Below are 22,042 nucleotides of genomic sequence, written 5' to 3'. Positions count from 1 at the left end.
GTTCTGATGTGTGTATTAAGTGATAGCTTTATAGTCAGACAGTGACTGTTTGTTCTGATGTAAGTGTGGTAAGTGATAGCTTCATAGTCAGACAGTGACTGTTTGTTCTGATGTAAATGTGATGAGTGATAGCGTCATAGTCAGACACTGGCTGCCTGTTCTGATGTATGTGTGGTAAGTGATAGCTTCATAGTCGGACACTGGCTGCCTGTTCTGATGTATGTGTGGTAAGTGATAGCTTCATAGTCGGACAGTGACTGTTCTGATGTAAGTGTGGTGAGTGATAGTGACATAGTCAGACAATGGCTGTTCTGATGTAAGTGTGGTGAGTGATAGTGACATAGTCAGACACTGGCTGCCTGTTCTGATGTATGTGTGGTAAGTGATAGCTTCATAATCGGACAGTGACTGTTCTGATGTAAGTGTGGTGAGTGATAGCTTCATATTCAGACAGTGACTGTTCTGATGTAAGTGTGGTGAGTGATAGCGTCATAGTCAGACACTGATTGCTTGTTCTGATGTGTGTATTAAGTGATAGCTTTATAGTCAGACAGTGACTGTTTGTTCTGATGTAAGTGTGGTAAGTGATAGCTTTATAGTCAGACAGTGACTGTTTGTTCTAATGTTGCCGCTGACCATCTCAAGTATTTGAAGGAAGTGAAAGTTCACAAATGTCCCCATTGTTGGTTCAAATTCAGTGTTGTAAATGGTAATTAAAGCTGTTACCATTTAGAATCGACTATTCACATTAATGGAGCATTATGACTTCATGAACTCATATATGAAATAGCTATTGTCCAGAGAATATAATTATTTATCCATCCATCAAATGTAACAGGCATGGGACCTGGTTGGGAGCTGCTTGGGACTATTTAATACTGGTACCCGTCACATTTTCTTCTTAAACTGTTAACACTGTGACGTTAATTGATGAATGGATAAGTAATCATATTCTCCAACTATCTTAGTTAGAACTTGAGATAATCTTATATAATTATCAAATTAATCTTTTCAAAATATTTGATAGTAATATTTATTTATTTATTTATTTTCTATTTAAGAGTTGTAAAGAAGATGGTGTACTACAAGCATGGAATATAAAAAAAGGAAATTTATTGTCTCGACTGTATTTGGATATAGAGGTACGGTATTAGAGACAATGTTATTGTCTGTATTTGATGTCTTTTGCATGTGGAGTGCATCTCATCTGTCCCGGGACAATCCCCTGGCTATCCAGAGACAGGCCTCGGGACGGACATGCTCAAAACTCTAGTGGTATATGAGCATGTAAAAATTATTCGCACTTGCACTCGCACTCATCTGAATTGTTTACCACTCTATAATCCATTGTAGTGGTAAATTTGATTTTTACTTACCAGTGTGTATATTCTGTTTAATTTGTTTTGTACGTATGTTTGAGTATTGCTTGTAGAGACACTTATGATTTTTATTATTATTTTTATTATTATTATTATTTTAATTATTATTATTTATTTTTTTGATGTTTTTTTTTACATATAAATATATTTTATATAAATCGATTCTGTTTAATTTGAACTCACACATTTATACATGTTCTGATAAGATAATATATTTCAGTGCTTGTATCTGATTAAGGTTCAATCATGCTGCTCAATGCATACAACATGGCTGCATGTTTGTCCAGGACAGACTATCAGTCAGTTTGGTCTTAGGCACATTCACCACATTCCTTGAAATGGTTTCTCCAAAATGGAATAGAACAGAAGCTGATAGTTTATAGTGTTCGAGAAAAGAAAATCCTGTCTTATACCACACAGACTGCATGATCTTATAGCAACAAGGGAATGTTTGTATCATTTAGTATCAATGACATATCAGGAAACATTTTGTTTTCAAAATCTTGATAAGCAATATTTCTAGTCAATTACAAATTGATTAGCAATTACTGTTTAATGTTTTAAAATTGTATAGTGATCTCCAAAACTTGCATTTCGAATCGCGACGCAATACTGAAAATATTTTTCTCTGCATACAATGTTTCAACATGGGATAAGTTATCACTATAAGACCAAATATTCAGTGTTTTGTTTACTTATGATGAGATGTCATTGATTCGTTCAGTCATCCAGTAATTTTATGTCTAATTTCAGGCGACAGTGATTGCATGCAGCCCGTTTTGCCAGTTTGCTGTGGTTGGGAGTAAGTCTGGATACCTCGTCTTTGTGGACTACAACTCGGTGGAAAACCCGCGCATCATTCACAGCATTCGACTCTTTTCAGGACCAGTCTCTCATCTCACGTATGTTCATTCATTCCTCTTCTTCCATCCTTCCTTCCTACCTTCCTTTCATCCTTCCTTCCTTCTTTCCATCCTTCCATCCATCTTTCTTTCCCTGCTTCCTTCCTTGCCTGCTTGCTTTCTTCCTTCCTTGCTTTCATTCTTCCTTCCATGTTTTCTTTCTTCCTTCCTTCCATGTTTCTTTCCCTGCTTTCTTTCTTACCTGCTTGCTTGCTTGATTTCTTTCATCCTTTCTAGTTTTCTTCCTTTCTTCCATCTTTCTTTCCCGGCTTCCTTCCTTGCCTGCTTACTTACTTTCATCCTTCCTTGCTTACTTTCTTCCATCCTTCCTTGTTTTTTTCCTTTCTTCCTTCCATCTTTCTTTCCTTGCTTCCTTGCTTGTTTACTTCCTTGCTTGCTTTCTTCCTTTCTTGCTTTCTTTCTTGCTTTCTTTGCTGACTTTCTTCCTTCTAGCATTCTTTCATTATGTCGTATTTGTTTCCTTTTTGTCTCACATTTACAAATTGTGAGATGTAGTAATTACTTTTATGATCGTGGCAGTGGCAACTGCATCAACTTTTACATTTAGCTCAACATTAAAGCTTGACATTTAGCTCCGTTTCTAGTCCTAGATAATGAAATTTATAGTTACATGCCTATTGATGTTCATCACAAAAAAAAAAAAAAAAATTTGATTTTTATTTTGTTTTGAAAACATGTATTGAGATGAATATTTATGGATGTAAATATCGGCAACATCAAATAAGTTTATCGTAGGTGAGACCTTTAATTGCATGGAATTCTTGTTCTTTTTTCTTTCTTTCTTTTTTTCTTTCCTTCTTTTTCTTTCTTTCATTATATTTTGCATTCTTAAAACAAACTTTCTTTAGTATAAATATTTTATTTTCAACATTTTAAAAATTAAATGTAATTTTTTTCCAGGTTTGAAGAAGATGGTCAGTTCTTTTTTGTAGCTTCTGATACGGAGCATGTTCTGGTCGTGGATGGACATCCTTCAAAGAAATTTGAAATTTTGGGATACACAGGTGAATTATTTTTTTTAGTGCAAGTCTTTAGCTGTTTAGTTAGGAATGCTAACATGTTTTAAACAGCCCAAGATAAAATAAGATATTTGCTGGAATGATGTTAACATATTTTGTTATGTTAGCATAGAGAAATTATCAAAAATCATTTCATAGTTTTTGTTTTTGTTAACTCAGGTTATATGATTATTGGTGGTGGTGATAAGTATTGTTTTTTGGCATGAAGTCTGTAGAATATGTGCATTGAACATACAGTTTGTTTTGTTTTATGATACCACTGTGAGCACATGGTTAATTAATTAAAGGCGCAAACCCTAGTTTTAACCCATAGAAAATGGACACTAAGTTTTTTTAATTTACAAACCTGTAACTCATTTGGATAAAATCACAATAGATTGAAAGAAGAGTCTGTGATGTTGAAACTGGGAAATATCCTTAAAAATAGACTAGAACTGAAATCAATAACCACTACTTCTCAGATGCAGTGCGTTTTGAAAAATATGAAAAATGAATTGTTTTGGTATTAGAAACACCAGGATGACCAGAAACACTTTGGTTCTATGGAAATGGATACTCTAAAGAATAAAATACAAGTAATGTTTTATGTTAGTGGTCATAAATGGCTCTAATAGTGAAAACAATATGCTGTAGTGTTTAAAAACTAGGGTCTGTCCCTTTAAACACTGAGTATTGGATGTCAGACATTTGGTCATGATGACACATAGTCTTCAGAGGAAACCTGCTATATTTTTCCATTTGCACCAAGGGATCTTTTTAATGCACTTTTCCATAGACAGGACAGCACATACCATGGCCTTTAATATGCCAGTCATGAGACACTGACTGGGATGGGGGAAAAAATCCAATCAGAGAAAACATCCACAAAGGAGATTTGATCCTTTGACTGCATCACCTCAGGTGATGTTCATTGAAATGATGATGTGTGTTACTGCATGTCAGTGCAATGTCTGTGGTGTACATGCCAAGGTTTGCACAACCTTGAATTTAAAAGAGATCTTCATAAAGGACTTAAAAAGCAAATGACCTTTAAAAACAATGTTTGGTCCAGTAATTTAAATGACCTTGAATTTGGTAAATATATATTATATTGTTATAATATTTACGGTGTATATATATATATATATAAATTTGTTTTATTAGTTTTAAATTCTTCCTGAAAATTGGAATGGATGATTTATATGAAGCGATCAGTTGTAGAAGGATGTACCTCTATCATATGATAATTAAGGAGTTACATCCCCTTTACTTGTTTCCATACTCTATATAACTGAATACAGACATGCCCATATGGATTGAATTGAATTGAAGATTTTTACATGCTCATGTACCACGAAGGTTTTGAGCATATCTATCTTGAGTCCCGTCTCTGGATGCCAGTGGCCTGACTCGGGGCTGCCCATATGGCCATGAAAAAAACCCCACCTTGTGTTGGAAAAAGCCTTAATAAGACATTGAATTTTATAACTTTTACGGTGTATGAATAATACAATGAAATGATAGGCCATACAGAATGTTCAGACTGGTCTAAATTGAAAACTGAATATATTCTATTACAAAAACCAAATTTTAACGATTTATCCGTCTCGTTTGTTGCAGTTGTTAGGGGAAACATAGAAGCACTGTCGAGCTACACCAGTGGTAAAGATATCCAGGTTGTAGTTACGACCAACCAGAAAAAAGCTGACGACAAGAAGCCTGGAGCGAATGAGCTGACCGTGTTTACCATCACTCCACAGCTACTCAGAAGTATTTCTTAACAGACACTGGATTACTTTGTAGATAGAACATTTAAAAAAAATGTGATGTTATTTAAGAATTGTTCGTAATTTTTTGTGAATTTATTGATGTATAACAGTCACAAATTTTATAAAATCACGTAGCAAAGCAATTTTATACTAAATTTGTGACTGTTATACATCAATTAATTCACAACAAAATGATGAACAATTCTTATAATTACAAATGGCACAACTTATTTAGTTAAAACTAGACATAATTCATAAATCAATTTCTCCCACCGATCTGCTTTACGTAATGTCCCATTTCTGCTATCATACTGAGGAGTTTAGTTTAAAATCCTTCAATATATGCTACACAGTTTTATGACGTTTGTGATAGTTGTACATCAACAAATGTATTTAAAAATGATGAGCAGTTCTTATATAATTACAAAAATAGGAGGTATGCAGAGGATGAGTTTTGGCAGTGGAACCCTCCCCTTAATCAAGCAAATTCTTCTCTTTTTTTTCAATACTTTTTCCGGGGAAGCATGTGTTGACCCCACATAAACTTTGCTAGCCACAGTTTAGCCCCCACCCTCTTCTAAATGTATGCACAAGCGCCTGGACACACCATATTTAGTTAAAATACACATAAATCAGCTTCTAGTGTCCTTTCCATGACCTGTTTTACGTAATATCGTCCCAACTGGCATAATGAGGTTTATCGAAGGATAACCTTCAGTTTTTCTTTGACGTCATCCAATCAGAATAGAATAAATCGTATAAATGTGGAAGGTTTATAATTATAACTATATTATTATATAATTAATTCATGATTGTCACAAATCCAGTGCTAAGAACCATCAGTTACTAAACCAAAGCCTGTGCTTGTAAAGCTTAAAGTCTAGACTTTAATAAAGTCCAGACTTTAATGTAATGCTATTTGAATGGCGTTGCCATGACATTAAAGTCTGGACTTTATTAAAGTCTAGACTTTAAGGTTTATAAGCACGGGGCCTGGGCTCACGCTGGAACACATTTTAGTTGAGTCAATTTTCTGAAATGTAGAGCATTTCTTAGAAAATTATTAAAAAGTGGTTAATTTAAGGAGTATTTTGTTAGCCAAAGTGTAAACGTTGTAGCCACTTTGTATAAAAATTTGCAGATTATTAATTTAGCAATCAATGTATGAGGTGAGCCCTACTAAACGTGATTAAGATATTCATGTGAGTTACAACAGTCCTAGACAATATGATTTCAAGGATGAATTTTGATCTTGTTTAGAGATGAAATGGTTTTCAAATTGATCTCATTTAGAGATTATACTGATTTTATATTGATCTTATTTAGAGATTAAACAGATTTCATATTGATCTTGTTGACAGATTAATCTGATTTCATACTGATCTTGTTTAGAGATTAAACTGATTTTATATCGATCTTGTTTTGATATTCATGTGAGTTACAGCAGTCTCAGACATGATTTCAAGAATGAGTTTTGATCTTGTTTAGATATTAAACTGATTTCATACTGATCTTGTTGACAGATTAATCTGATTTCATACTGATCTTGTTTAGAGATTAAACTGATTTTATATCGATCTTGTTTAGATATTCATGTGAGTTACAGCAGTCTCAGACATGATTTCAAGAATGAGTTTTGATCTTGTTTAGATATTAAACTGATTTCATACTGATCTTGTTGACAGATTAATCTGATTTCATACTGATCTTGTTTAGAGATTAAACTGATTTTATATCGATCTTGTTTAGATATTCATGTGAGTTACAGCAGTCTCAGACATGATTTCATGTGTTTTGATCTTGTTTAGATATTAAACTGATTTCATAATGATCTTGTTTTAGATATTCATGTGAGTTACAGCAGTCTGAGACATGACTTCAAGGATGAGTTTATTAACCGGATGGACCTCCACTTGGTCGTTCCTTCCTATAGTGTGGCTCTCGGCGAAGGGAACCGGATATACACCATTAGTCAGGCCACTAAGAAGATCTGTTCAGTTGCTCTACCAGAGGTCAAACCAAAGAGGGTGTGGTTAAATTATATGTATCTCACTTTCTTGAAGTATTATGTAAATTATACATATCTCAGCTTCTTGGAAGTGTTTCTTTATTTTGGACACCAGAGATGACAAATAATGGACCTTGTTTTTTGAGAATTCTGGATGTTAGCACCACCCAAAAAAAGTGTTCTGTCCTTGTTCTTTCGTAAAAAAGCTCACAGTAACCCTGTACTTTCAAAGACTGCAAAATTTTCCGATGTTTTTTTCCGATGTTGTTTTCATTTCTAGAACATGCCAAAATGTGTTGTCTAAATCTTATGTATATAAAGATAGACTACAAATGTAATGTAATTAAGAAAACAACATGGTGACCTTGATAAAACTAAATTCTAAAACATCATCATCATTAATTAATTAAAAGAAAAATAAGATTTATAAACTTGAGATATGTCCTTGTATTTTATTTGGACACTGATGTATAAAATTTAATGTCTAATTTATTTATTTTTTGCGTTGACTTATAGATAAATGGTCCCGATTCATACCTTGGTCCTGAACATGAGGTCCCTGGCCATCAGTTGCCTGGAGGAGCTGTTGCCTTGTCCCCTCATAAGAAGTGGCTGGCATCTTTTGGTCCTGATGGCTCTGTGATGTTTCGAGCGACTGGCAGTGTGGTAAAGATAATTAATTAATATAGGCTTATTGTTTAACAGGGATGCAAGGAGATGCATATACTCTCAACTACTTGGGGTTTTTTTTCATTGGGGAGGTAGGTGGCATCAATATAACCAGTTTCTTGCAGTACTATAATAGGTCACATATTCTTCAAAGGAGTCAAAAATAGTTGATATATATATATATACACATACAGGGGTAGAAATTTGCTGAAATTCCTGCCAGATATTTGGTTTGGAAAACTACAAATTCTGCCAGCCTGAATAAAAACTGGCTGGATCAAACATGATTCAGTCAAACTGTACAAATGAAGGTGAAATAATTGGCAGTCTGATGGAACAACAGGCAAGAAAATGTCCTGGACCATGGTGATGTTGACTGGCAAAAACCTGTTGAGACAGCAGTATTTCGACTTCTGATATATCTGTTTATACCTAGAAATAAAAATTTACACACATACATTAATTAATGTGGGATTAACACATACAGATTATTATATGAGTGTGTGTGTTGTACAGATTTTACGAAAGGAGTGTCAGAATTTTTGTATTGCCCAAGCGAGAGCGAGGGTAATACATAAATCCTGACACAAGTTTCATAAAATGAGTATGACACACGCTTGAGTAATAATATCTTTATTATCCATGTTATTATATATTTTTTTTTTATGAATAATGAGGGCTGTCTCAAAATGTTTCAACCACAATTAGAAAGAGACAACAAAATGACGTCATATTTCACATGCGCAGTCTGAGCTAGGACTGGGAAAGCAATGTCATGTTATGATGTCGCATCCCAAAATTACATCATTATACACTTGTTATTACACATGTGCTTCATGTGATTTTTATTAACTTAGTTATGTTGAATCAAGTGGATAATAAAGTTATATATTAACCATTAAGACCAACTGCATTTAATGTGTATGAAGCAGATGTTGTACAGTAGTGTACCTGTTCATTAATTTATAGGAAAATGGCTTATTTGTATATGACAATGATGATCAAATAGGTGACACAAATGTAAGTATAAATGTTCACAAGTATGAATTTATGTACATTTGGTGTGGAATGATGTATATCCAACAACAGAAATGAAAATTGAAATAACAGTTCATAGTTAATTTAAAATTTGTCCAACTATATTTTGTCAAACAGCTAAAACAAATTTCGTTTGACCTTTCACAACTGGTATATCAAAAGCTGTGGTATGTGCTGTCCCTTGTAGCTAATGGAAAAATGTTTGACATCCAATAACCAATGATTAATTAATCAATATGATCTAGTGGTATTGTAAATCAAAACAAACTTTTAACTGTTTCTTTTTTTTTTACTTTCGTGTATCACATACACATGTCCATTAAAGCACGAAGTGTCAGTAATGTTCGGCAATTATCTGAACATGTTCACCAAGAGTACATATTCAGTCGTGTCGCATCCTCCTTGTTTGTATAACTTGATGATGGAAAACTAAGGACTGATGGTGTCTGAGTAAAACGTTTTGACAAACATGGGACTTGGTTGAGTCTTGTTCTGACCTGGCCTGGTGCTTATAAAACTTTTAGAGTCTTAGACTCGAGACTCTAATAGAGTCTGAGACAGCAATGTCGTGGCAACACCATACAAATTGTATACGTGTGACATCATTAGAGATTGAGTCTGAACTCTAAAAGTTTTATAAGCACGGGCCCATGTAGGCACCTTGTGGATAGCTTGGACATCATTAGGATTAATATCTTCATCCACACATTTGAACATATCAATGAATTTGTCTCACACATTTTGCCTTCTTTTTTTGTATTTTGTTTTCATGAATATTGTTCAGTTCTGTTAGCCATTTGTTTGTTTTGCAATGTTTGTATTTTTATTGCATGTTTTCATGCTATTGTTCATTTTTGTCATTTGAAGTTTCTGGTTATTTAATTTTGCTTATAATCTGTGCTTTTAACTGCCTGTTGTTTTTTTTTTTTTTAATTTTCTGTTTCATATTTCTTTAGGTGACTTATTTCAAGTTTGAACTATTCAAAAAATGTATTTGTTTCGTTTACATCATCAACATGTACCTTTGATTCATTGTCAGCTATTTTTGTCAAATTGTTGACAATTTCTTGAATTTTAATCAGTTCTTTGGACCATACACGCACATATCCTTGACACTGTCATTTCTTGTTTGAGACTCTTTTACCTTACTATTAATGTGGGTTCATTTCTTTATCCTTGTCTTCTTCAATTGGGCAACATTTTACACTTGACTATAGATACACAAACAAATGAATACAAACTAGACCATTATAATCCTCTTGTAATTGTAAAAGTTCACCTGTATATGCAATATGGCTCTTTATAAGGTTAGAAGTTTGTGAGTGACAGTATGAAGGGCTGGACCGGCCTCGGTGGCGTAGTGGTTAAGCCATCGGACTACAGGCTGGTAGGTACAGGGTTCGCAGCCCGGTACCGGCTCCAACCCTGAGCGAGTTCTTAAGGGCTCAATGGGTAGGTGTAAGGCCACTACATCCTCTTCTCTCTCACTAACCACTAACCAACTAACAACTAACGAACTGTCCTGGACAGACAGCCCAGATAGCTGAAGTGTGTGCCCAGGACAGCGTGCTTGAACCTTAATTGGATATAAGCACGAAAATAAGTTGAAATGAATGAATGAAGGGCTGGTGTAGTTTGGATTTTAGAGGGGATGGTACCAAATTATATTTTTTGATGCTAGATACCCTTAAGTTGCTACTGCAAACAATGACAAAATTCTTCAGTGAAGTCTGAAGTGAGGTCTTAACTAATTAATATGAAAGTATTAAAAGCTGTACAGCGTAAGAATTATTATCATGCAGTTACTATTTAATTTTCTAAAACATCTTGCTGATAAAATTTGTCAAATTTTGCAAACTTTATAGTGGGGCTTATTATTGCATTTTCAACAAAATTTGTTATAACAGCCTCAAAGACAAACTTTCTTTACAAAATGTAAGCAGTGAAATGATCTGGTCATAAAATATATCAAATATTTTTCATTGAAACAAAATTTATTGGTTCTTAATTTTTTGCTTAATTTAAAAATGAGTTTTATTGAATTAAAATATATTCCATATCTACAGTCATTAGTAATTAATATAACCACTTTGGGAGCTTCCTTTATATAACGTTCTGCCCAGATTGCCACTCCTGAAGAATTCATAGTGTCTAAACTTACACCTCCAGGGATAGCTTTCTTTCAGTGTAAATATTTGTTGTGTATACTAGAGTTGTATCCTTTCCCCTATTATAATGTACACAACTAATAATTACATTATTTCTGTATTCCTTTTCCAACTTCTTTTTGCTAATATTTAAGGTCTATACCTTTCAAACTCTTTATTTTCATCAAACTTTAGTACATATCAATGTTACGATCAAATTGTCAGGTTTTATATTTTGTACACCATCTAACACATTTCCCTGGGAGTGTGACATCTTGTAAACAGGGATCTATAAATGAAAACAATTGGGAATTTTTTTTAAAGTATTATTTATATAACCACTTTGTGTTATATCCACAGGATCGTTTTGTGAAAATCACTCCTCACGAGTTCCGCCATGGAGGTGTGAGGTTTGCAGCCTTCTCTGAAGACTGCCACTATGTCTTTACATCAGGTTACGATGAAATTCTTACGTGCTACAAGTGGAAGTAAGTACTCATCATCTAATAACAATTAAGTTCTGCAAAATCAACTGAAAAAAAAAGAAGAAAAAAAGTTTGTTTTGTTTAATGACACCAATAAACCACATTGATTATATAATCATTGCATGGTTGTTGGATGTCAAACATTTGGTAATTCTGACATATTCTTAGAGAGGAAACCCTCTACATTTTTCCATTAGCGGCAAGAGATCCTTTTATATGCACCATCCAACAGACAGGATAGCACATACCACAGCCTTTGATATACTAGTTGTGGTACACTGGCTTGAATGAGAAATAGCAAAATAACTGATTTATTAGTTTGTTGTTATTGGTGATAATTTAAAACCATAAGAGTATAGTAATATTGAAAGTATAATTAATTGCAGGTGTACGCTATCCATAAAATATATAATTAACTCACTTTTTAACTTTGGTGATCTGTACGTTTTTATGTAATTTTGAAAACCATTTTAAGGTGGAAAGTTAATGCTATATGTACGTAGCGCTGACAATTTGTTTAAATAATAATGTGTAGTTATCACTGACATAAATATTAAATATTTACTTCTTGACTATAAACACAAGACTAAACCCCTAACAACAATCTTATGTAAACAATGATTTTTAAAAAAAAGTTTAATTATTCCCAGCCCATTGTTAAATTAAATAACCCATGTCACTCATCTAAACAAACTGTTATTCAGTTTCACAGCCACAGGTCAGTCAAAGGTGAAGACAGCTGTCGAGGTTGCCAAGGCTCGTAAAATGAGGCTACTCAAACCCCAAACGGAGGAGAACACAGCTCTTAAAGAGTGGCAGGACTGGACGTCCCCTCGTTGCAAATCACGCACTGCCTCAGCATTTGAAAAACAAGAGAAGGTTGGCCTTTTTCACTGGTGTCTGGTTATTTGGTGAACTTGTATTAAGTTAAATCTTGCTAATGGACATAATGTTATATGGTGAAGCCCCTCTAAACTGGTTACATCCACTGGACCAATTACAGAGATTTCGTTCTTTATTGATATTTGAAAAACGTCCAGTTTTGAGGGAATTCTGGTTTAGAAGGGTTTTGCTGTAATTAATTATTTACAGAGTTATAGTTATGATATACAAGAGTGAATAGTTTATGGCGATAAAATAGGTATGAAAATACACTTGCTATGCAATTTCATACATGAAGAATCTCAACTAAGTGTTTACGTCACTTGATTTTTATTAAGTTTAATTTAAGTGATATTTTTTAATGTAATTTCTAATAATACATAACAACCAACTCCATAACTGTCAAACTTATTACTAATTTCTTCTCATCTGTTAATGCATTTGATAATACATACATATATATATATATATGTATATGTATATGTATATGTATATGTATATATATATATATATATATATATATATATATATATATATATATATATATGTATGTATATGCATATGTCTTACTCATCATACATACTATATTCATGTATTAACATTTTGTTTGTTTTTCCAGGAGAGAATTCAGACTAAAAAACAGCAGGCCATTGACGATGATGAAATCTTCCAAACACCGACACCAGTACCCGGTCCGGATGCCACATGGCTGGAAGAACAAGAGCTTACGGTATTGTACTAGTACCCACTATATGTGTGCTTACAGTCTAGCTTCTGCGTCAGTTTCAAGTAAACTTTATTTTCTTGCTGATATAAAATTTATTGTTCAGTCTCGCTGTCCTGGGTTGATGGTTACGGTAGAGGTTAGTGGTTAGTAAGAGAGAAGTCAGTGTAGTAACATTACACAGTGACAACGTCTGAATCCAGTACCTACTACACAAGAGAGGTCTGTGTGTGACTTGTTATTTTCGTTTCATTTCAAATTATTTTGGTGCTTTTTAATATCCAATTAAGATTCAAGAACTCCGTGTGTGACTATTTTCAGTTCATTTCAATTATTTTTATGCTTATATCCAATTAAGTTTCAAGAACACTGTGTGTGACTTGTTATTTTAATTTCATTTCAACTTATTCTCGTGCTTATATCCAATTAAGCTTCAAGCACACTTTCCTGGGCACACACCTCTGATATCTGGGCTGTCTGTCCAGGACAGTGGGTTAGTGGTTAGTGAGAGAGAAGAGAGTGTAGTGGTCTTACACCGCTCTGAGTGGGAGCCGGTACTGGGCTGCGAACCCAGTACCTACTAGCCTTATTTCCGATGGCTTAACCACGATACCACAGAGGCCAGGGACTTGTTATTAAGATTGGTGGAGTGGCCTTACACCTCTCCATTGAAGTTTGTGCTCACTCTGAGTTAGAACTGGTACTGGGATGTGAATTGGTTCAGTAGTAGCCAGCTATTGATCTGCCCAGACCTACATCAAAAAGCTGTCTTAATTACACAACATCACATCATCCTTGCAAGTATTTAAGTACATGTAATGCACTCTGAAATTGCAAAGTCGTGAGAGTTTGGTGAATTAGATGGCTTAATCACCAGGCACGTCGACGTGCCCCTCGCCACGCGAATCGGGTGGGGCATCGCACCCAGTAGTAAAGTAAAAAGTAAGATGGCTTAATCATGACACTACATCCATATAGTCCTTCACACAGGGAACACTTTTTTTCATACTATGAAATTTATTGCAAATTATTTATTTATGAGCCAATTGTTGTCTAAATTGCACACAAAAATAGTTGTGGTGTTTTTGGTTATTTCCAAAACACTTACTTTTTATCTTATGTGAAACCAAATTGAAATTATTTACACAAAAAAACAAAACATTTTTGGAAGAGGATAGGATGAACTATAATTGCAGCTAAGTTCTTTACTACTGATATAATTGTTTTAAGTGGTAATGTTTTGTTTCACCAGTTGTACCATCCTGTAGTGTTGTAGTCAATGCATAGCATTCAGTTTTTTATGTTTCAAAATATATTTTGTGTGAAATTATATAACATTCATATATTATTACATAATATTAAGTTTGTTTTCTTTCATATTTTCAGGCTAATCTAGATGAAAGTGTACAGTACAAAATACTGAAGAAAGACATACGAATGCAACTCAGGGATATCAGAAAACAAGTAATTAAAATCCTAATTACAAAACAAGAAAAGAAAATCATTTATATATATATATTTTTTATTCTTTTATTTCAACTGTGGGTATTTCAAAATCATATTACCATGAAGATTAATTAACACATTCAGAGTTTTTAGATGAATAGTGTTATGCAGTATTAAAGACATTAATTTTATTATATTGTAATGTGTAAATCTATCTTTAATTTGAATGCCATATTTTAATTAGACCAATATAAAACATATACTGTGGCAATGTTGAAGCATTCTAATTACACAATGTCATGTATTAATATAATGTTGTAGATTCAGAAAATGATAGCAAGTAATGAAGAACTGCCAAACATTGAGAAACTTGGACGACATGAATTTGATTTGGATATGGATGAACAGACTAAACTACAGGCCGAGGGTGACGCAGAAGTCATGAGGGTATGTTGTGTTAGCTTTCACATTTCATATATTTATCAGATTAGCGTTCACATTACCCATATATTTATCAGATTAGCATTCACATTACACATATAGTTATCAGATTAGCATTCACATTACACATATATTTATCGTATTAGTGTTCACATTACACATATTTATCAGATTAGCGTTCACATTACCCATATATTTATCAGATTAGCATTCACATTACGCATATAGTTATCAGATTAGCATTCACATTACACATATATTTATCAGATTAGCATTCACATTTCATATATTTATCAGATTAGCATTCATGTTACACATATATTTATCAGATTAGCATTCACATTACACATATATTTATTAGATTGGCATTCACATTACACATATATTTATCAGATTAGCATTCACATTACACATATATTTATCAGATTAGTGCATGTTCACATTACACATATTTATCAGATTAGCATTCACATTACCCATATATTTATCAGATTAGCATTGACATTGCACTTATCTGTTTTAGATTAGCATTCACAATACATATATCTTTATCAGATTAGAATTCACATTACGACATTATGCTTATTTTTATCTGATAAGCATTCACATTGTGCTTATCTTTATCTGATTAGCATTCACATTATGCTTATTTTTTATTATATTAGCATTCACAATATTTTTATTTGTATCTAATTAGCTTTTACATTACAGTCTTGTATTTACTACTATCTGTATACTTATCAGATTGACATTTAGACAACTGACAACAAAAAGCACACTGAGGGTGGTACAAGTTTATAACATTTGCTGACTTTATTATCACTTAAAAAGTATATACAGTGGAACCTTGTTAGTCCGGACAGTATGGTTATTAAAAAACCCCGTCCGGATTAACGAATTTCCGGATTACTGAAATGTACATGATGAGTAACCTCCCTTGATTCACAAACAAAATAAAAACGACACATTTGATTTTTAGAACCAGACATTTCTTCAACCAGTTTTGGTCTGTTGATCCGTCTCGTGGTGTGAATAAGGCGCTATTTGCATGTCCGTGAGGCCAGTCTACTATTCAGTAGTGTACTGCCAGGTGCTTGTCTTAAAGTTAGAAAATGCGATTAAATAAAATGAAATACTGTTTAAGACATGTTACATTGTTGATACTAAATGTTTGATTACTAGTGACAACAAGTTTAAAATTTTATTGGTCGTACTGGTTAATGTTGTAAATCTAGGCCACGTGGTTGAGTTCATTTCCACGAAGTGGGTACGTTGTTGAGGAATGCATATTGTTTCTCACTTATATCCAATCATTATTAGTTTAAAGTTTTTACGTTTACAGATTATATTTTAAACATATAAAATGGCGAAATTATAATTAATTTCTGCTATATCTACTGATATAATACTAGCGCCGACATGATACATCCCTCCGCCCCTAGCACAGAAATACAACTCTCTCAAAACCAGCATGAAACTGAATGAGCATTGATCCACTTGTGAAAGAGTTGCGAGCCAACGTTTTGATAGCAATATCATATAAAGATGTTTCCTTTGTCTTTATTTTGGGTGACTGGCAATACTCTTGAGTTGGACACCTAAACAATTATGAACAGTATTCAGTAATAAATCATACAGGTAAGTTAGAAGGGTAGTTACAAAACTAGGTCATGGGTACCGTAGGGTATGATCAAGAGTTACCCACTTTTAAAAATAAAATACTCTTCTTTTTTTTTCATAAAATAAAACAGCCAGTCTGGTCATAGATCAAAGAAATTATATTTAAAAAAACATCAAACACTTGTGAACACTTGTGCTCTATCCGACTAACACTAAATAAACACAGGTGAATGGTTAAATAAACTGCGGTGTGAAACCCCGTGCAGCCATTTTATCTCTGTCGATTCCTTAAGCGTTAATTGGCGGATTACTTTTATGTTCAATCAGCGGCGACCGATCAAACGAAGCAATTTGCCTTTACTTTTTACATTGGGTTCAGAATTATGACCGTCCGGTTCCGGAAGATCTGGATTAATGAATAACTTTACTGAGTGGTTGTTTTGTTTTGCAAAAAAAATGTCCGTACGGTGATTATTCCGGACTACTGGCGTCCGGACTAACGAGGTTCTTCTGTAAATACATAACAATAAAGTAAATGGACCATAATATTTACATTACAGATATCATTATAACTTTACTGAGTGGTCGTTTCGTTTTTGCAAAAAAAACGTCCGTAAGGTGAGGATTCCGGACTACTGGAGTCCGGACTAACGAGGTTCTACTGTAAATACATAACAATAAAGTAAATGGACCATAATATTTACATTACAGATATCATTATTAATGTTAGAATTTACATTGCAGATATTTGTTTATCAATATTAGCATGCACATTACGCATACATGTATGTTTATCAGAGTTAGTATTTACATTACACATATCTTTATCAGTGTTAGCATTTCTATTATACATATCTTTATCAGTATCTTAAGCAATCTTAGCATTCATTTATGTCATTCATTTATAACTGACAACTGTAACTCATAAATTCTGTTCTCATTAATTATTATTATTATGATGCTTAACTTAGGCACCATGATTAAAAGAAGGGGATGACAATGATGAGGGTTTTTTTTGTTAATGGAATACCAATAGTTTTGTGGAATTATGTGCACATTCAATTGTATTCATTATTGATACATGTATATTCAATTTGATAATCTCTCTGCCATGATTGATCCATATTCTTCTCTTTTAACTCCAGGTCAAAGAAAACATTGAGTTTGAAAATTTGGCCAAGATATATTTAAGGGAAATGATCAAGAAAGAATGCTGGGATCAAATGAAGGTCAAAGGTCGATCTTTGCTGGTTAGTGCCTTGATGTAATATTTTTGCAGCCATCATTTCTTGTTTTTGTTTTCCATTTGTTTTCATAACAATACCAGAAAAATTTGATAAAAATACAAATAATCTAATTCCATTGAGTGATGGAAACGACAATTTTTTTTAATTAATTTCATTTAAAAATAAAATGTGACAAACCCTTAATGTTTTCTTGTTTTAAAATTTTTCTTAATATTTAGGTTTTTTTTAACCATGACTGTGAAATAAAATCAAATGCCAATGAGCTTGAAATTAAACACAAACTAAGATAACTGTATACCAAAAACGCTTTCAAGTGAAGGCTGCTTCAGAAATGTTACTTATAGGGATATTTATGTTATTGTTAGAAGCACTAAAAAACCCACATTTTATGAGTCATATTTAAGAACTTCTTTGAGTAGGTCACCTATTCTGTTTCAGTCGTTCAATTCCTCACTTGAAGTGTCAAACTTTCCAATGAGAGAAATATCGCAAGCCGTATTGGAGCAGTTAAAAATAGCAGTTGTTCGCAGAAGGATGGAAGTGAATGAGGCGTTGGTAAGTACCGGTACTATCTATATGTGATACCATACGGGATTTCATACAACAATGTATGTTACTATTATAGAGATTTCCGGCTTGCATTCAGCATATAATGTGAGTGAATAGAACAACTTTTTCAAATGTTCATCTAACCTCATCAGTATTTTTATCAATCAGGATAAATCTGACCCCTTTGCCAGTGCCATTCTGACTACCATTTTTCATGCATTTGTTATGTTGTGGTGGTTGGGTGTGGGGGCTAGATATAGCCCAATGACAAAGTGCCTGCCTGAGGTGCGGTCAGTCCATGAGCGATCCCTGGCCCATTGGGGTATTTCTCGTTCCAGCCAATGCTCCACAACTGGTGTGACAAAGGCTGTGGTATGTGCTATCCTGTCTGTTGGATACTGTATATAAATCTGAACAAAAAACGGTATTCTGATATCAAAATCATATTTTTGCACAAGGCAAAGTAAAAAAGGTATTGGGCAAAGTCGAGATTGATTCCATTACTGACAGAAATACAAAGGTGTCAGGCTTACGTATTAGTATTGGAATATTGCCTATCTGAACTAATAAATATTTTGTTCTCCATTGTAGGTGAGGAAGCAAGAAGTGGAGATAGGCTTGAAGGCATTGCCATCTGTAAGAATGTACACCGAGTTAATTTCATGCTTTTCATTATCTAAGTATACTTAGAGAAAGAAATAAGGGAACACTTTCAGTCACTATTAGTGTCATAATGTCTTTATAAAGTACAGAGATGTAATGTGGGATCGAATGTCAGTAATGTGAGACTGAATGTCAGTAATGTGAGACTGAATGTCAGTAATGAGACTGAATGTCGGTAATGTGAGATTGAATGTCAGTAATGTGAGATTGAATGTCAGTCATGTGGGATCGAATGTCAGTAATGTGAGACTGAATGTTAGTAATGTGAGATTGAATGTCAGTAATGTGATACTGAATGTCAGTAATGTGATATTGAATGTCAGTAATGTGAGATTGAATGTCAGTTACACGGCTAATTGTCAATGGATGAGGGTTTTGGCTGCCATATCACTCTCTTCTATTAGTGTTGGTGTGATCCCTTATTTCTTTTCATCAGTATATTATGATGTATTCAAATGCCTAATTGTGTTGTCTGTGTGTCCACCCATCTATCAGCTGTTTTATTAACTTCATATGTATTGGGCTGACAAAGGCTCAGCAAGATGAGGTGTTCCCATTCCAATGAGGTTTAATATATCCTGGACTGCTACAAGCGGTTAAAGGGTTAAAGGCTCTGAGAGACGTAGGGCATTTTACTCATGATATATTAAGTGCTATATAAGGTAATTAGCTGCCATTTAATTTCCAAAGGTATTAGTGCATATACTAAGCTACAACCATAGATACAATATTCCTCATTCTATGAGCATAGGCTAGCAAGGACTAGGTAAATTATTCATTAGGATTGAGATTTTTCATTCACTATTAGTATAGGCTTTCAGAAGCTATGCGATTAAATAAGGCAATAGGCTGGCAGAGGCTGTGCAAGTTATGCCGTAGGATTGACATTATATTCAGTACTAGTATAAACAAATCAGTGGGATAGAAGAGTCCATACAAGCTATATAGTAGGATTGACATTATATTCATTGTTAAGACATGTATAAACAGGGCAATAGGCTAGCAAGGAATATGTAAGGTATAGGACTGATATTCTTGTACCATTTTGATGTCAATCGTTTTGTGATCTTACTTTCCCCAACCATGTCAGGTTCCTGATATCTGTGGCCATTTAGTGAAGGCCTTCAGAGTTTCAAGTCGATGCTTTGGACATTGTCGAGAGGCTTAAGCAGCTATTTGCCATGCTCATCTACTAATCATTACTTATGTAGTGCCATTTGACAGGCTAGCTTTATTATAAAGAATCGCCTGCTTCATTAGTGGGATGTGTTACAAAAGCAAAGGGGCTGTAGGAACTACAGATTGATGGCACTGACAGAAACATTTATGTGATTAGTTGGACAGCAGGAGAATGCAAAAGAATGTATGTAGTTGATGCATATGACAGACACAGTGGGAAGAATGAGACACAGAGAGATCCTGTTTGCCAGCCCTTGTCATGATCTTCTGTCTTGCCTTTACAAACTTAAAAGGCAAGATATCTTCTTTCCACCTGACATCCTTATCCTCTACTACTAACAGAGCTGGTCTGACCCATGGCACTAACTAATGAATGCCCATGTAGTCAGACTAAGCCCACAGCTAATGCTGATGGGAAATGGCAGGTGCGTGGCATGGATAGCCACAAGAGACTAGCACTTATCACAGTTGAAGAGACAAGGACTGGGATGTGAAGGTGGACAGTGAAAGAAATTGAAAAATAGGAGGAGTTGCCAGATCGGGAAGGAATGAGATAAAATTCAAAGGACAGAATGGAAAGTGGGGGAATTGGGATAAAATTTTAAAAAGAAAAAAAAGGCAAACAAGATATAGGTATTACATTTTCAGTGGGAATGGTGGTAATTGTTTTTTTTAGATTAGCTCAATGTTAAAGTTTGGTGATTAGCTCCATTTTTCACAAACTATAAGCCCTACTTAATAAAACATGGTTTGTAGTTACATCTATGGATGTTCATCACAATGATTGAAAAACATTTTTAAAATTTAATTTAATTAAAATTTTAATTAAATTAAAAAAAAAAAAAAAAAAAAAAAAAATATATATATATAATAATATTGTAACATGCATTGAGATGAACATCTATGCATGTAATTATCAGCAACACTGAATAAGTTTAAGGTAGGCAAGACATTTAATTCCGTACAATTCTTGTTTATCACCACATTTCTCTTTTCCTTACATATCTACATGAAACACGTTTAATAGTTGTGGATGGATATTTTGTAAACTTGTCTTGTGATGGCCTTTTATGGTTTTTTATTTCCCTTTAAGTTTTTTAGCGTCAAGTCAATAACAACCATTGCTGACTTAGTAAGTTTTTGTTGAAATGAGTTTTAATTGTTTTTAGTTGATTTGTATTTTTTTAAAGTTCATTACTTTATTTTAGACTTTATAGTTATCTGCAGACTAAGATTTCAGTATCCTTCTATTTAAAAGTTGTATCCACTTTGTAACTCAGTTATAAATCTTGGAATCTGCTTTATGTTTCTGTTAATACAAATATGTAGATTTCTCTGTTTTAATACAATTCTGTTTTGAGTAAAATATGCATATAGCAGCAAAACACACACACACACACACACACACACACACACACACACACACACACATGCACATACATGCAGACACTGACACACACACACACACACATACACACACACATACACACACTGTATACACACAGCACACAGCCACTATCACTAGTCATGCACACACACACACACACACACACACACACACTGTCAGACACACATACACAGACACTGTCACACACACACACACACAGACGGACAACAATTTTAATATTTTGTTTCTGATTAAATATTATGTAATAATGTTTTGGGTGTTGAAAACCTACAGTGCCAATGATTAAAGTAGTTTGTAGTCATACTAGGACAATGACATATACATGTAGTGCAGGACTTACATTGTATAGTGTAGGATTTAATATATAGTTAAGTTAATACTTATAGCTATACATTTATTTGTTGAAGTTTTTGTTTTGTTTATTTCAATAAATATTCTAGAGCAGTATTCTACTTCAGCTAACATTT

General features: G+C 33.7%; 1 protein-coding gene across 3 annotated transcripts in view; it reads left to right on the top strand.

Annotated features, from left to right (window-relative positions):
- Positions 1–22,042, top strand: part of LOC121383108 (cilia- and flagella-associated protein 43-like) — a 61,744-nt gene that overhangs the window by 17,617 nt on the left and 22,085 nt on the right. Inside the window, exons 10-25 of one of the 3 annotated variants that reach the window (XM_041512892.1) lie at positions 1,062–1,142; positions 2,133–2,281; positions 3,203–3,306; positions 4,921–5,070; positions 6,912–7,096; positions 7,594–7,743; positions 8,716–8,766; positions 11,292–11,419; positions 12,121–12,295; positions 12,918–13,028; positions 14,409–14,486; positions 14,790–14,915; positions 17,675–17,779; positions 18,215–18,331; positions 18,917–18,961; positions 21,261–21,299. In XM_041512892.1, the coding sequence (XP_041368826.1) occupies positions 1,062–1,142; positions 2,133–2,281; positions 3,203–3,306; positions 4,921–5,070; positions 6,912–7,096; positions 7,594–7,743; positions 8,716–8,766; positions 11,292–11,419; positions 12,121–12,295; positions 12,918–13,028; positions 14,409–14,486; positions 14,790–14,915; positions 17,675–17,779; positions 18,215–18,331; positions 18,917–18,961; positions 21,261–21,299 (1,794 nt within the window). The remainder of the gene's footprint in view (positions 1–1,061; positions 1,143–2,132; positions 2,282–3,202; positions 3,307–4,920; positions 5,071–6,911; positions 7,097–7,593; positions 7,744–8,715; positions 8,767–11,291; positions 11,420–12,120; positions 12,296–12,917; positions 13,029–14,408; positions 14,487–14,789; positions 14,916–17,674; positions 17,780–18,214; positions 18,332–18,916; positions 18,962–21,260; positions 21,300–22,042) is intronic. The other 2 variants (XM_041512894.1, XM_041512893.1) reach the window with 2 other exon arrangements.

This window comes from Gigantopelta aegis, chromosome 10 (genome assembly GCF_016097555.1).
Source record: "Gigantopelta aegis isolate Gae_Host chromosome 10, Gae_host_genome, whole genome shotgun sequence".
Classification (NCBI taxonomy): Eukaryota; Metazoa; Mollusca; class Gastropoda; order Neomphalida; family Peltospiridae; genus Gigantopelta; species Gigantopelta aegis.
The sequence above is the reverse complement of the archived record's forward strand: the minus strand, read 5'-3'. Positions and strand labels throughout refer to the sequence as shown.